General features: G+C 38.4%; 1 protein-coding gene across 1 annotated transcript in view; it reads right to left on the bottom strand.

The window, feature by feature from the left end:
• LOC136846523 (uncharacterized) overlaps positions 1-12,946 on the bottom strand; it is a 24,992-nt gene extending 12,046 nt beyond the window's left edge. The window contains exons 1-3 of the mRNA XM_067117368.1: positions 12,800-12,946; positions 441-607; positions 1-326 (exon numbers count right to left, since the gene is read on the bottom strand). The exon at positions 1-326 is cut by the window's left edge and continues 113 nt beyond it. Of these exons, the coding sequence (XP_066973469.1) occupies positions 1-326; positions 441-607; positions 12,800-12,836 (530 nt within the window). The 5' untranslated portion in view covers positions 12,837-12,946. The remainder of the gene's footprint in view (positions 327-440; positions 608-12,799) is intronic.
• Between the last annotated feature and the right edge of the window lie 2,054 nt (positions 12,947-15,000).

Below are 15,000 nucleotides of genomic sequence, written 5' to 3'. Positions count from 1 at the left end.
TCGCTGTGGTGATGATGATGATCGTGGTGATGGTCGTGAGGGGTTGTTGGAGGGCGTGTTGGAGGGCGAGTTGATGGCTGAGTTGGTGGCCGTGTAGGGGGCTGAGTTGGCGGAGGAGGGGTTCGGGAAGGTGTGGATGGGGGTGGTAGCCGAGTTGGAGGGGAAGGAGGTTGGGTTGGTGGGCGTGTAGGTGTTGTTGGTGGGCGTGTGGGAGGTGGGCGTGTAGGTGTTGTTGGTGGGCGTGTAGGAGGTGGACGTGTAGGTGTTATTGGTGGGCGTGTAGGAGGTGGGCGTGTTGGAGGCTGAGTCGGAGGCCCAGGTGGAGTCTGTCGGGAATCAAGAATATTAATCAAAATCAGTTCGTTTCCCCAAACACTGCGATGAATGAAGGTTCACTATTACATTCCTTAGGCAAGAACAATAATTGTACTTGTACTTACGGGGGGCGGAGGTCTGATGGGCGTAGTAGGAGGCTGCGGGGGACGTGTTGGTGGCCCGGGGGTTGGGGGGGTTAGTAAATATGAACCACCTGGTTCATTCGGGTTGAAGGGATTGTCCGGAGGGAGGTAGCCATATCCGTTGTTAGCCCAGCTAACTCCAACACACCCTGCGAACATAAGAAGAAGCGATTTAGAAGCAAGAAGTGAAGGAGACGTTCAGGATCTTGTTCATTTTTTGATCAGGGCTCAGTTGTTTTGTAGCCTCATATGCGAGGTCGGCGACGACCACTGGCCTTCGAAAAAAAGCGACGTCACTAAACTACAAATAAAACAACAACATCAACAACGAATGCAAAGTCCATTTTTGTCTCAGCATTGTCTGGTGATAAGAGTAGCTCTGGTTTTCTAGGAAGCGAACTGTCAAAACGTATCGGGAAGACAAGTTGAACGGTTCTCATTGCTGGGCGCCACTGGCAAAACGAGTTGGCTACAAGCAGCTCAAATACAAAAACAGATTTGAAAAGTTAAGGATCTCTACGCCGATGCAGCAGTGGAAACATAAGTGGAATGTCACACGAGGTTATATGTATTCATTTGGAAGTGATTAGCTTCCTATTAATGAACTGGTGTTTTTCGAGTCATGTATCAATTAGGGACAAATGGATCAGATATCGTTAGATGTTTCGAACTTTACATTTGTACAATAATATGTGAGACGGTAAATGTACATTCTTGAATTTTTACCCGGGCACAAACTATATGTATATGTATATATATATATATATATATATATATATATATATATATATATATATATATATATATATATATATATATATATATATATGTATATATGTGTGTGTGTGTGTGTGTGTGTGTGTGTAGGGTATGCAGGTGCGTGTCAAGTAAAGAAGAGTGAGTGCGAGGGTACAGAAGAATACCTAACGAAATGAACAATAATAAAAAAAATGAGTGTATACACAGCTGACTTAAAAGAGCCGCAAACGAATAACTGACTTAACATAAACTTCGACTCCTGGTAGGTGCAATGGAATTAGCCAAGGCCGTCCAGGTACGTGACCTAGTATGGAGGGGCCTGATGAGGTTGATGATGAGTAGGCGAATGTAACCTTTTCGCTCTTTCTTTTATCTATCCGTTTGGCTTTTATTTCCTTCGTTCTAAATCTTTTCCTTCCGCTTATTTTCAGATCTTTCTATGTTTATCTTCGACTCGTTTTCCTTTTGTTTTGTTTCTGCTCTGGATGGGTGTAACATACTTTTTTTATCTATATATTATCAATGAACCAATCTGAACCGAAACCCGATTCAATCTCCAGGTACCACAGGTAAAGTCATTAGTATCATTAGTATTGTTATCACCAACTTCAACTGGCTTGGGGGATGTTTGCTACCTCTTTGGTTTGCCAAGTCCTCTTCCTGACCATGTTTAGCATCACGTCCTCAAAGAACCTTCACTGGATTTCAGTTACTTTATTTCTTTTACGCATCTTACGTCAATGGTCAAGTCAATTTCTCAAATTCCGAAGCCAATATGACATTATATCTCTCTTCCGCCTTTTCGGAAAACCTGCATTAATCTATGTTCTATTTTTTCCGGTAAAGAACGGATACGCATCCAGCAGTCGCGCGAGAAATTCTCTCGTTCCGTTTAGCGTCATTTTTCTCTCATGGCTGTGTCTGGAGCAACCACAGTTCCGCGTTTGAGCACGGAAAAATAGGATAACAATGCCTTTGGGGAAGACGAAGAGGCGTCCTTACTTTTCGTATGCGTTGTTATATACTGGCAGCAAATGTGTCCATATCATGTACGTACATATGACCAAGCAGGTGTGGACTTACCCTCTATATCAGCCTATGTGACTTCTCCAAGGGCATGGCAACCAAGGTAAAGATGATTAAATCCGTAGACAAAATAAGGAAGTAAAATGGAACAATGTGCAAAAAAGGAGTACACACTGTTGAAGTTTCGAAAGAAAATTCCGCAAGCGAAACCAGACCAGGCGTGGTGGACGCAGAGGGAATGCCAAGTAATTGAAGATGAAACTAGACCCATAAAGCGGAGCATCTCCAGTTCTTCTTTGCCCGGAGGTGAGAAGAAGAGCGGGCGATGTTCCAGCTGTGACCTAGAACGATAACGGTCCCGTCAGACCGCTGGCCTTCTTCTCCTTCTTCCTAACCAGTCCAGTCCACCTCCAACGACATCCAGACCCTATTTTTCACCTGCCCTTTTAGTGAATGGCGTTCCTTTTCAATCGAACTCTTTCTATTACACATTTTCTTTCAAGAATGGATTTTTTGGCTTAATACAATTTCAGTTTTCGTACGAATGCTCTGGTCTTTAAATTTCATGGCTAAATAAGAAGCAAAACCTGGACGGAGGCGCAGATTAAATACTTCGCAGATTCAACCAACAGTATCTTGAGGCTGAAACTCCTACGCGACAAAACAGCTTTGAACAGAGAGCCCATTAAGTTGGACGGGTTTTCTCAACACTCCTAGATTTTTGTGATGAAGGTTTCGGCACGGTGTAAAGAGAATGATAATGATGCCTTTTACATGTTCTGGCGTTTGCCCAAGGGAAATTCTCTCTCTCTCTCTCTCTCTCTCTCTCTCTCTCTAGATTAATCTCAGAATATATTCCAGATATACACAACAGTCTAGCAGTCCTCTGGAAATGATGCTGTCTACTTCATTTCCACACAGCAAAAGGACAGACTGACAGACACGCATTTAATTGAAAAACATAAATTGAAAGAACGCAGACCAACCAGTTGTTTATCGGAGTTCGACAGGAACTGTGCCATCATCTTAATACGGGACCTGCCTAAGGAAAATGGGCACATCCCATTCGCTCGGCCTTCTTGGAATTCTCCGCCCGTCTCAGGCGTTGAGTGGGATATCTCGATGAATTGCTCACTGCGATAACTTCACGAAGAGAAGGATTTTAATATACTGGGTGAAGGATACGAATCTTTCTCATTTTCTTTAACAGATGAAGATACTTTGCCTCGCATTAAAAGAGTGAAAGCTAAAATGAAAAAGAAAGTAATGCATCGAGGTGAATGTTACGCTAAAAGGAGGAGCTGGCTTCACGGTAATTCTTCTCCGTAAACTGCCAATTGCCTGGGAAGTATGGTGATGCAATTCCTGTCAACACTGTTTGTAAATGGTGTAAACTAGAAAACATAATTTCAGCGTTAAGGAATTGAAACGTCAGTTCATCCTCAATTGACCTGACAGTCGAATATCCAGTCAAACATTTAAACAGACTTCACCGCGATAATAAAGAACCTCATTTGTATTCAAGATGGACGAGAGTAACGGAGTGAGGGCTTGCACATCTGGCAACAACAAAAGACGTAAGCACGACCAAAGGTTATATAAAAGGAGAAACTGCAAGAATCAAAATTTTACGGACTGCAATGCACGCACAAGCAAGAGAGCCCGTGCTTCATCTAACGACAAACAACGACGACAAGAGAGAACGACGAAACAATGTGACGTCGGGAAACGACGGAATTATAATCAAAATTTAAGAGGTCATTTATACATCCGATATACTAACGCAACAAGCAAAGTATTATTATTATGTGGAAATGTTGGAAAGCCCATTATTTTGCTAAAGTGATTTTCAAAATAACTAGGTATTCGCATGAATAGATATGCAGAATAAATTTTAGCTGGAAATGAACGAACAGTATATATATATATATATATATATATATATATATATATATATATATATATATATATATATATATATATATATATATATATATATATATATATATATATATATATATATATATATATATATATATATATATATATATATATATATATATATATATATATATATATATATATATATATATATATCAACGTTCTGCATCTGCTTCTGAGCATTTCGTATTGGTGGAGGGGCAGAGAAGAAGAGAATCAGGGAGAGTGGTGTACTGCCGTGATTTATAAGCAATGAATAAAAACAATGAAGAGAAATGCTGAATGAGCGGGAGTAAGGACGGTGATAATGGAAGGAAGAGCAGAGGAGAGAGAGAGAGAGAGAGAGAGAGAGAGAGAGAGAGAGAGAGAGAGAGAGAGAGAGAGCTGGAGTAGAAAGAACAGAAAAACGGAGGACGGAGGTGGGTTTGAGGACGCTGTGCACAAGAGGAAGAATGAACACAGCAGTAGCAGAGCAGTATCCTACGTGGGCGTCTGAAAAAGAAATATGAGCATCTCCGAGCGAAGGAGGAAGCGCCCCCAGCGCAATTCAATTGGGTCGAGACAAGGACGCTCTCGCCGTGACCTTGAAGGAGTGGTGAGGTATGTATTATTCGCCCGGTGCTCCATCCCGGCGTTTATCCTTGCCCAAGGAATATGACGTCACTTCCGATCATGTGAACTATCTTTCACTATTCTCGACGGATTTTTGACTTGATGCCATGATGCTATTCATATTTTCCATGCTTGTCGTGTTATGAATGTCATTCAACTAATGCGGTCTTGGTAGTCTGGTCGTAGGACCTAATAATAATGAAATAGAAACGAAGACTGGGCAAGCGCCTATTTTTCACTGAGATTTCATCTGGTATTTTCTGTCGCTTATGTTTGGTTAGGGTAGGTCTGGGGTCAGGCATAATAATGCTGTCGAAAGAAAGTAGGAATGAAAAAAGCTCTTTGAGAGAGAGAGAGAGAGAGAGAGAGAGAGAGAGAGAGAGAGAGAGAGAGAGAGAGAGAAAATATCATGAATAATCTGGGATATGAAAATTTAATAGGAGGAAGAACAAAGAAAAAGGGAAAGGAATCAGAGGCGAGAAAAGGAGAATAAAAATAAAAAAAAGCAAAAGAATTGCGCCGTGCTATCTTCTCAGATCGTAACATTCGCTTTCTTTACGAAGACACGGACCGAAGACAATGCGAAGACAGTGACCCTGAGGTATGACGCATCTGCTGCGGCTTTGCGGTGTAAATGAAGCAAGACTCCAAGCAGTCACCAAAGACTCCTCCTGAAAGACTATATCCTGGAGACCAGGTCCTGGCAGTTCTTCTTCTTCCTCAGGTGCCTTGCATAAAGTGACGAGTTCTGGAGCCTGCGGTCTGGCTTAGTCATTGCGTCATGTCATCTCGTATTTTTGGTGTCTGATGAGAGAAGTCCGGTAGTCGTTTGTTCAGTTATGATAAGTCATGACTATTTTCGTTAGAGATTTAATCGTGCTTAAAAGAAATTCTCAGTTTCTCGCGAGTTTGTCGAGGTCTTATATTTTGACTGGTTCTGGATATTAAAATCATCTTTCGCTTAAGTTTAGATGGAACTGCTTAGAATTTAAAAATCTATGCCTAAATTAAAACATGAGAGGGTCTGACTGCTTCTACTGTATATGTGAATCAATGTTGATGTCAAAATATATATATATATATATATTATATATATATATATATATATATATATATATATATATATATATATATATATATATATATATATATGTCCTTCATGATAATATATGAACAGACGGTCCCATGCAAATCTTTTATGCTACTTCGTTTTATGAATGGAATAAACTGTAAGAAGAGAATATTTACAAAGTACTTTTTACTCTTTATTAGGCAACTGTCCAAGAACTCACTTGTTTGTTTATACGATTTTCCATGTATATCTGTCTACGATGAATGTACTTGTAAAGTGATTATTTTTATGAAGATTATTTGGACAGTGCATCTATTATTGAACGTTCGCTCAATGCGGCTTATTTATTAAATGAACATATTATTCACCTGATTCACTGAACGCCCGTTTCAAGCATCCTGTTGAACTCTCAGTTCCATAAATTCTCGTTTAAAGCTTTTCACCTGTCGGGGACACATTTCAAGCGCTTTCACAAAAGCCCACTTTAAGTGCTTCATTTTATAAAAGCCGATTTTGATGAGCACTCGAGCTCATACAAGAAGAAGAAGAAGAAGAAGAAGAAGAAGAAGAAGAAGAAGAAGAAGAAGAAGCACCTTTAAATGTGGGGTCCCTCGAACGTGCCCTCTCCTCCGAATTGCACATTTCCGACGAATGGAGTGAAAGTGAGAGCATTAATTGGGAGGCCCCATTGTTAGAGTGCTCCCGCACGCCTACTTCAGGAACTCTTCCCTCCCGATAGCAGTAAAACCACCCCCTTTCCCATTCCCCTCCCCACCCTTACGGGCGTGAAGGCTTCACAAGATAAAAAATTCATTCAAGTCCTTGACGGAATACCCAAATCATTCTACGCGGCTTAATCTAAAAGTATTTGACAATGAGAAGAGATAAAAACAGCTTGATTAAGTGTTGGTTCTGGATTTCCAGAATGTTACTAGGCTGTGTGAGAGAGAGAGAGAGAGAGAGAGAGAGAGAGAGAGAGAGAGAGAGAGAGAGAGAGAGATTTGCAAGGCATGTGTTGTCTTTTTCACAATTCTGTCGCTAAAATTCCGAGAAAGAGTAAAATGTTGCCAAGTCATGGGGTCTTCTTTGCTATTTAAACTACATTTTTCTTCATATTTTCTTGACATATTTAGGAATAAACTGTAAATATTTCTCTGTGAAGTATTGATTCTATCTAACGAAGTGAAAAATAAGAAAGGCAAAATGACGCTGCGAGAACAAGATTCAAGATTGTAGTTAGGAATTTGAAAGGGATTACACACACATTATATATATATACATATATATATATGTATATACCAGCAATACAGACTATTTCGAGCTTTGGAAGCACGGAATAAGTAAGAGAGAGAGAGAGAGAGAGAGAGAGAGAGAGAGAGAGAGAGAGAAATTCAGGTACGGACAGAAAACATCCTGTAGTCATGACGAACGAGAAAGGGTCGCTATTTAGCTATGTTGCACCAGCAGCCAAATATCCCTAAATAAGGAGAGTATCATTTGGACGACTGTCTTTTTTTATGAAAACAATCATCTGCTCTTGCTATTCTTCGTTTCTTTCCTCTCTCTTTTCTTAACTCTAATTTCCTGTTACTGAGATTCTTACGCAACTGGATTGTTTGTTTATCTTCCCTCAAAAGAGCCCCGTTATTACCGATTTTACGAGCATTGCGGAGTACTTAAAGTAATGACTGCATCGACATTATCATCCTGCAACAAGCAAAGGAACAATTTGCCTCGAGTATGAACCGCTCCTCGCAGGTACAAGTTGCAGAAGAAGAAGGAGAAGAAGAAGAAGAAGAAGAAGAAGAAGAAGAAGAGAGAGAGAGAGAGAGAGAGAGAGAGAGAGAGAGAGAGAGAGAGAGAGAGAGAGAGAGAGAGAGAGAGAGAAGTGGCGGGGGGAGTTCCTTGTGACACCTCCTTTACAATTCAGGCAAAATACCCAAGTTAATGTGCAAAGGAAGCTCCTTTCGAGGCAGTGGGTTTGTTTATGGTGCCTCATTGTTTATCCAGCTCTGGACATCCTTGACAATTATTTGCAATGGAATGCTGCTGCTGAAATGCATTTCCATGTCGCTTGACAAGAAACGACTACAACAGTTAACAAATGAAACCGATTTATAATAGGTACACTATTTTCTGCTCCAGCAGCTATAGGAATCTATTGACTTTTACTTTCAGATAATAAAGTTCAGGAACTTTTCTTCAGGGAGCAGTTGTAAAACAACACTGATTGCTACCAACAGACAGCATTCTTATCCTTCAGATAACAGGCTTGAGGAACTGCTTAAATTCATCAGGTGATTTGAAATTCAAAATGTTCACCTATGATAAGGAGAAGCAAGAGGATTGCAAGCAATAGTCGAAAAGCAGGAGATACATTTTGACTTTTGTGATAAACTGTCTGTCCTAAAAGGATTCTGTATAACTTCAGTCTGGGACTAATGGCTCTTGTTTTGGCGATCCTTCTGTGTTATGTTTCTTGTCTCCGCAATAATTTGTATACTTAGGAGGAGAGAAGTAGGTAGGTAATTAGGTTGAGACCTAGGGATACATACATACACACATATATACATATATATATATATATATATATATATATATATATATATATATATATATATATATATATATATATATATATATATATATATATATATATATATGGGAAGAGAGTTCCTTAGGGGACTATCTAATATCTCAGTATACACTGCGAAAAGGCAAAGAGTTCGTCTACGACGAGTTTGTTTGTCTATGCAAATAGACTCGCGCTCACACTCATGCAAGCAAACGGCCATCCTAACGCACAAGCAAAACATGCTTTAATGGTCTTAATGGCCCTGACTTCATCGCTTGCAATATGACATTAATTTCTTTGCCTCGGGCGAGTAATCGCCTCTTTAGAGAATTCCCCTTCTCCCTCCCCCGCCTCCTTTTTTTCCCAAATGGTCTGTAATGTTATAATTGACTGGTACTCTTCCTCCTTTCGTCTTTAGGGGAGTTAATTGTTTTATTTTTTTCTTCACTCTTTGTCCCATCCACCGTTCCCTCCTTTAACTTATTCTCCCACCTACTGATAAGAAAAACGTGCGAACCAATCAACGGGTGGACTTTTTCTTTTCGCTCTGTGGGTGGGAGTGGCGGGGCTGGGGCGCCAAAACGAGGACACCATTCCGGGCAAATTAGAGAATACGTGCGATATAAATCATATGAAAGTGCAGAAATACGGCGAGAATCAGTAAATCAAAATTTTTTGACGTGAAAGGCACAAAAAAAAAAAAACAGATATTTTAGACTCTTAATATATGTACCCCAAATGGGTATCTCTTTCAATTACAGGGAATACCCTTGTCTTCTGGTATAGACGATTTTGTGACGACCCATTACAGGTCCCGTCAAGTTTTCGAGGTCTGAGAATGAAACGGAAAGATTTGTATTCAGTTTCTTAATTCAAATAAGTGCTCGAACGCTGGCTGACAGAATAATCGTAGACAAAGCCAAAAGTGAAACGAAATTACGAGAGCTGAGATCTGACACTTGTTACATTGCCATTACTTACTCTGCTTATCAGAATGACGAGATCTCAAGCTCAAGCCTCTTTAGCGCTTAAGCTCTCCAGGATCCTCAGTGACGAAGACTCATTAGTAGTTGGCGTGCTTTTCGTCCGAAAGGGAAAGTACGGAGTGCGAATAAAAAAGGGAAGTCGTAAATGGAGGAAGAGTAACCGACCCTGAGACCGTATTGCTACAGGGAGGAAGATGATTGCGAAGATGATGATGGGAAGATGCAAGTCACGGTGAAGAGGAGGAGGAGGAGGAGGAGGAGGAGGAGGAGGAGGAGGAGGAGGAGGAGGAGAAGGAGGAGGAGGATGAGGAGAGGGGGTCAGATGAGGAGGAGACTAAGCATTGTAAAATGATATGATATGATAAACAGAAGAATACTATAGAAGGCGCAACATCTGCAACTTTCGGTATCAGACGTCGGGAACTTTTGGTTATGCAAGAAAAGGAAGAAGCAAAAATCGAAGATCTGCAACTTGCAGCTTCAGTTTGTGGAAGAAGAAGAAGAAGAAGAAGAAGAAGAAGAAGAAGAAGAAGAAGAAGAAGAAGAAGAAGAAGTTTGATGTTTATTCGGCTACATCCGAGGAAGGCAAAATTTGTTTAAAGATGTTTGTCTTGTGGCTTCCAAGGATTGATGCGGCTGCAGTGGAAAAAAAAAACAGTTTGAAAAAATGATAAAAATTAAGTCGTCAAATGAAGCTGATGATGAAAATGACAATCGCCTTAGTGATGGCTGATTTTACAATAAACGGTTTATCTTCACACTTCCTTAACGCAAATATTATAATTTGGAAAAACAATAAGTAAAAAATCTTCTGACGTCATCTGCTTTTCCTGACTGCCCACACCTCGCAAATGTCTGCTACCACTTGAAGATGGAAAATCCCCAGACAGAAAAACATTCAGAATTTAGGAATATCATTGCGTCAAATTGACGGGATTTTCGATCTCTCCTCTCCTGCGAGTAAATTACACATTAAAACTCGATGACTTACGATTATTCACAAGGTCATTTTGCCAGTTACTTTCAACTGCCTCCCCAGGATTCTGTTCTTGTACTTGCAGGGGCTCGGTTTCGTCAAGGGTAAATAAGGATTTATTAGGGGGGGGGGCGGTGAATTGGATTAATTCATTTATAGGGTAATAACATTAAGTAATTAAAAAACATTCGAAATTGAAAACTGCAACGGATACAACCTACGGTGGAATTAGAGTTTTTAAGGCTGACAGTATAAAGAGAACTGTCGACGGAAATGACCATTATACTATGCTTCACAAATTTTTTATATCGACTCAAATATAATCCATTCACTATCTCATGACGCTATATCCTACCGGGTACGAGAAACAAACAGAAAATGAGCAAAGCGACAGGAGCGTTCGAGAGGATGAAGGCTAAGCCAACAATGACATGCAAATGTTATTCCAAGACTCTGCACTAGGAAGGCAGGGCTTGGCGAAGCGCATTATTGATTGCTTACCATTTGTCTTGCGTCACTGTGCCACAAGACAGGAAGTAGCAGTTGGCAGTCTCTCATTAATTTTGCGTCTCCTCATGCGGTGCTTAATGAGGTTTGAGGAAATGATTGGCGAGGACTGTATTTAGGATTTTTATGAGAATGTTAGCGTCATCCAGGGCCTACTGCATATTCAAGATATACAGTATATATATATATATATATATATATATATATATATATATATATATATATATATATATATATATATATATATATATATATATACATACACATACATATACATACATATACACACACATACATATATACACGCACATACACATGTGTGTGTGTGTGTTGTGTCCGCTGTAGCAAATCGCAGAAAACAGATATGTCAGATTTTACAGAGGATCTTAAGACAACCTCATATATCTTAAACGAGATTCCAGTTTCGACAAGTCCTGGAGAGTTACGAATCTTTTCAAGTCCATCTTTTGATCGAAAGTCTATTTATGTCGTCTATGAATTCAGTTACGCCTATCAAGTCGGCAGTCGTCTTTTCTCTCGCATTTTCGACGACAAATTTGGAGGTATTAATAAACTACTAATCGAATTTCAAGAAAGTCTTTAAGCTTTTGCGAAAGGATAAGAAAAGTATTTCCAAATCGTGACTTCTCGTGAGATAGGTCTGAGTATTCATTGTCCTCTAATTCTTGACTTATTCGTTATTTCTGCACTAGGCCATTTTTCATAAAATGGATCAGGTTATATATATATATTATATATATACAGGTATATATATAAATACATATATATACATACATATATGTATGTATGTATACATTCATACAATATATATATATATATATATAGTATATATATATATATATATATATATATATATATATATATATATATATATATATATATATATATATATATATATATAATATATATAAAAAAATATTATATATAAAGTTTTGTCAGAAAGAAACTTTAATGTCTCTTAAGTATGATGGATACTAAATATTGTGCACAGGACATTTGCCATTATTCAGGGGCGGTTAAAGCATAGTTGTTTCTTCACGTTTTGGATAGTGAGTAATGTACAACCAGGCTTCAGAAGTCTTCTCATTGAAGAATGAACTTCATCATAGAATAATTTACTGTGTTTAATGTTTAAGTATTCTAAGGATAGTTCTGAAATCAGCTGATTCTCGGTAACGACTTTTAATTTGCAAGAATAAATTTCTCTCTCATTAAAGTCATGCAAAAAGTTTCCCATTTCATTTTGCTCAGGAAAATTTTCTGATTTTGCGAACTTCTTTAAACGTGGTTTGGCCAGCTTGAACTAATTAAATGACTGAACATGACACATATGACTTCATTAATATGCATATACATATTCACATGCATATGCATATTCTTACGAATACACACATATGGACCTATACAGTCATATATGAATGAGCATGATGTTTGTCTCTACTTTTTTGAGAATCATCTCCTTTGCATAAACAGCTTGTTGCGAACTATCGACTGCACGGAAGTTGTATAAAGTTTCTCGAGAAGTTCAAAGTCTACGTTGTGAAAAGGATTACTAGGAATTGAAGAGACGTCTGAGATATCTGGAGGACGATCCTGAACGCAAAACGAGATAACGGGCCCCAAGAGCCGTTGACCCACTGATCCACTTTCGCTTTCGTGTCTCGAATCATTTTGCTTTTTGTTTTCTTCATCTCCTCCTTGTCAGGGTAAAACCGAGTCACCGCTGCACTAGATATATTTCCTTCGCTTTGAATAAATCCCGTTTGGAACTCTCTCTCTCTCTCTCTCGTCGGCGGTGCGTTTTCATTGCCTTGTTCGTTACAGGTAATCCTCGTCCTCTCGTGTTTCGTTTGAACAACCACTTACCGAACACCAACAACAGCTTCGCTATCGGCAGCCGCATCTCCCCTGCTGTCAGTACAAAGGTTCACAATCGACAACTCGACTTGTAGGAACACCGCCATTCTTAAACTTTTATACTCGTCCCACTCGAAGCATTCCCGCCATTGTTGTAGGGAAGTCACGTGACGAACCGCAGGGAATCTGATTGGTCACTTTCTCCGCTAATTCAAGTTCATTCGGTTGCCACGTCGGGATTGCAAAGACGTCGTTCATATCCAGTTTCTTAGGTTGCAAATTTATTTCTATTGGTGAAAATTAGAAAGAATATTATTACGATAGACAAGCGCTAAAGTTTCGAAGCGATCAAAGAACGCGCAAATGCATAAGCAACGGAAGTGAAAAAATGGCAATCATCGTACATCGGCGCTCCGGAAGGCCTGATGGGAAAAACACTTTTACTTTCCTGCTAATAGCAGAGAAGATATTATTCGTTCAGTCATACGGGCCCGTGTCTGGGGCATCTTCTTGATCTGAGTTTTGGGTCACGTATGGAAATGAAATCCCCGGAGATTTATGGCCAATTAACCCTTGTTTTCGCGGTAGACTCCGTTAACAACCAGTAAAATTGGCCAGCGTTTCGTTGGCGCAGCGCAGACGCCCAATGGTAGATTAAGTTTTGTTTTGAGTGTAAAACTATTTTACATATGATTAAAAGTGTCCGATGGCCGAGGCAGATGAAGATAGAGAAAGAGTTGGGAGAAAAATGACGGAGCTATCACAATGGAAAGACCAGGAGGAGCTGTGACTCAGGGAGAGATAGGGAAGAAGAGGAGAAGGATTGTAATGATGGCAATAAAGTGATGATAAATGATCTAAAACACAATAAAAGTAAAAGGATAGGATCATTCAGATGGATGCAAACGTATAAGGAGATATAAGTTAGCAACGTACAGTGTTTTCTTCATGTGTATATAATATTATATTATATATACATACATACATATATATATATATATATATATATATATATATATATATATATATATATATATATATATATATCAATAGAAGGATGTTTAGCAAGACGAAATGTATTTGTAGAAATATTTCGTCTTATATATATATATTCTATATATATATATATATATATATATATATATATATATATATATATATATATATATATATATATATATATATATATATATATATAATATATATATATATAATATATATAATATATATATATATATAAATGTATTTATATATAAATATATATATCTTGCACACACATAATACAAGAATATCATCTATTTATCTATTTGTATAAAAGTACCTTAACGTATCACTGGGGATCCTTCTATTGATAACTCAGTAGCACGATACAGGTGTTTTATATATATATATATATATATATATATATATATATATATATATATATATATATATATATATATATATATATATATATATATATATATATATATATATATATATATATACACACACACACACATACATATACACACACAATATCCTCCATCTATTTATCTATCTAATTGTATAAAAGTACCTTAACGGGAAATGTGAGCTGCTTTGAAACAGACGAAAATAAAAAGCTAAAAAGGATGCAGGAATGAGAGAAGAAAAACGCAAAAGAAAACAAAAAATATATAAATAAATTCTAACAGTCGACATCGAATAGAGAAAGAAGGGGAAACAAGCAAAGAAACTCGCCTCGGTCCCTTTAAATGTTCCATACCACAGGATCACCTCAACGGTACCAACCAGGAAGAGGAGCCTCAGAATAGCTTTTACCGAAATCATAACCCGTCAATGGCACAATGGAAATGCTATTTATGAAGAGGTCATTCACGATTGTACATTGACTGTCGAATGAATTTACTTTACCATCCGTGGGAGGTTACTTATGTTTAGCTTTCCAGTAAGAATACAGGTTCCAGCATAGTCCATCAGATTTTTTTTAATGCCATCTCCGGAGCAATCTTCAAGTGATCTCAGATTCCTCCTCAGTTTTTTTTTGTGGGGAGGGGAAAAAATAATTTCTTTTGCAGTCTATTAAGATGTCCTTGACTTTTTCTGTTGTGTCCTGAGAAAATAATGAATTGTCTGGTAAAAGTATCAGTGGTTCATGCATTTGCATTAGAGGGGAGAGATTCCTACTATTTGCTGGCATGGTCTCAGAGAGATTTATGTTTTTTCTT

Source organism: Macrobrachium rosenbergii, chromosome 15, assembly GCF_040412425.1.
Source record: "Macrobrachium rosenbergii isolate ZJJX-2024 chromosome 15, ASM4041242v1, whole genome shotgun sequence".
Classification (NCBI taxonomy): Eukaryota; Metazoa; Arthropoda; class Malacostraca; order Decapoda; family Palaemonidae; genus Macrobrachium; species Macrobrachium rosenbergii.
Note: the sequence above shows the minus strand (reverse complement) of the source record. Positions and strands in the feature narration are given on the sequence as shown.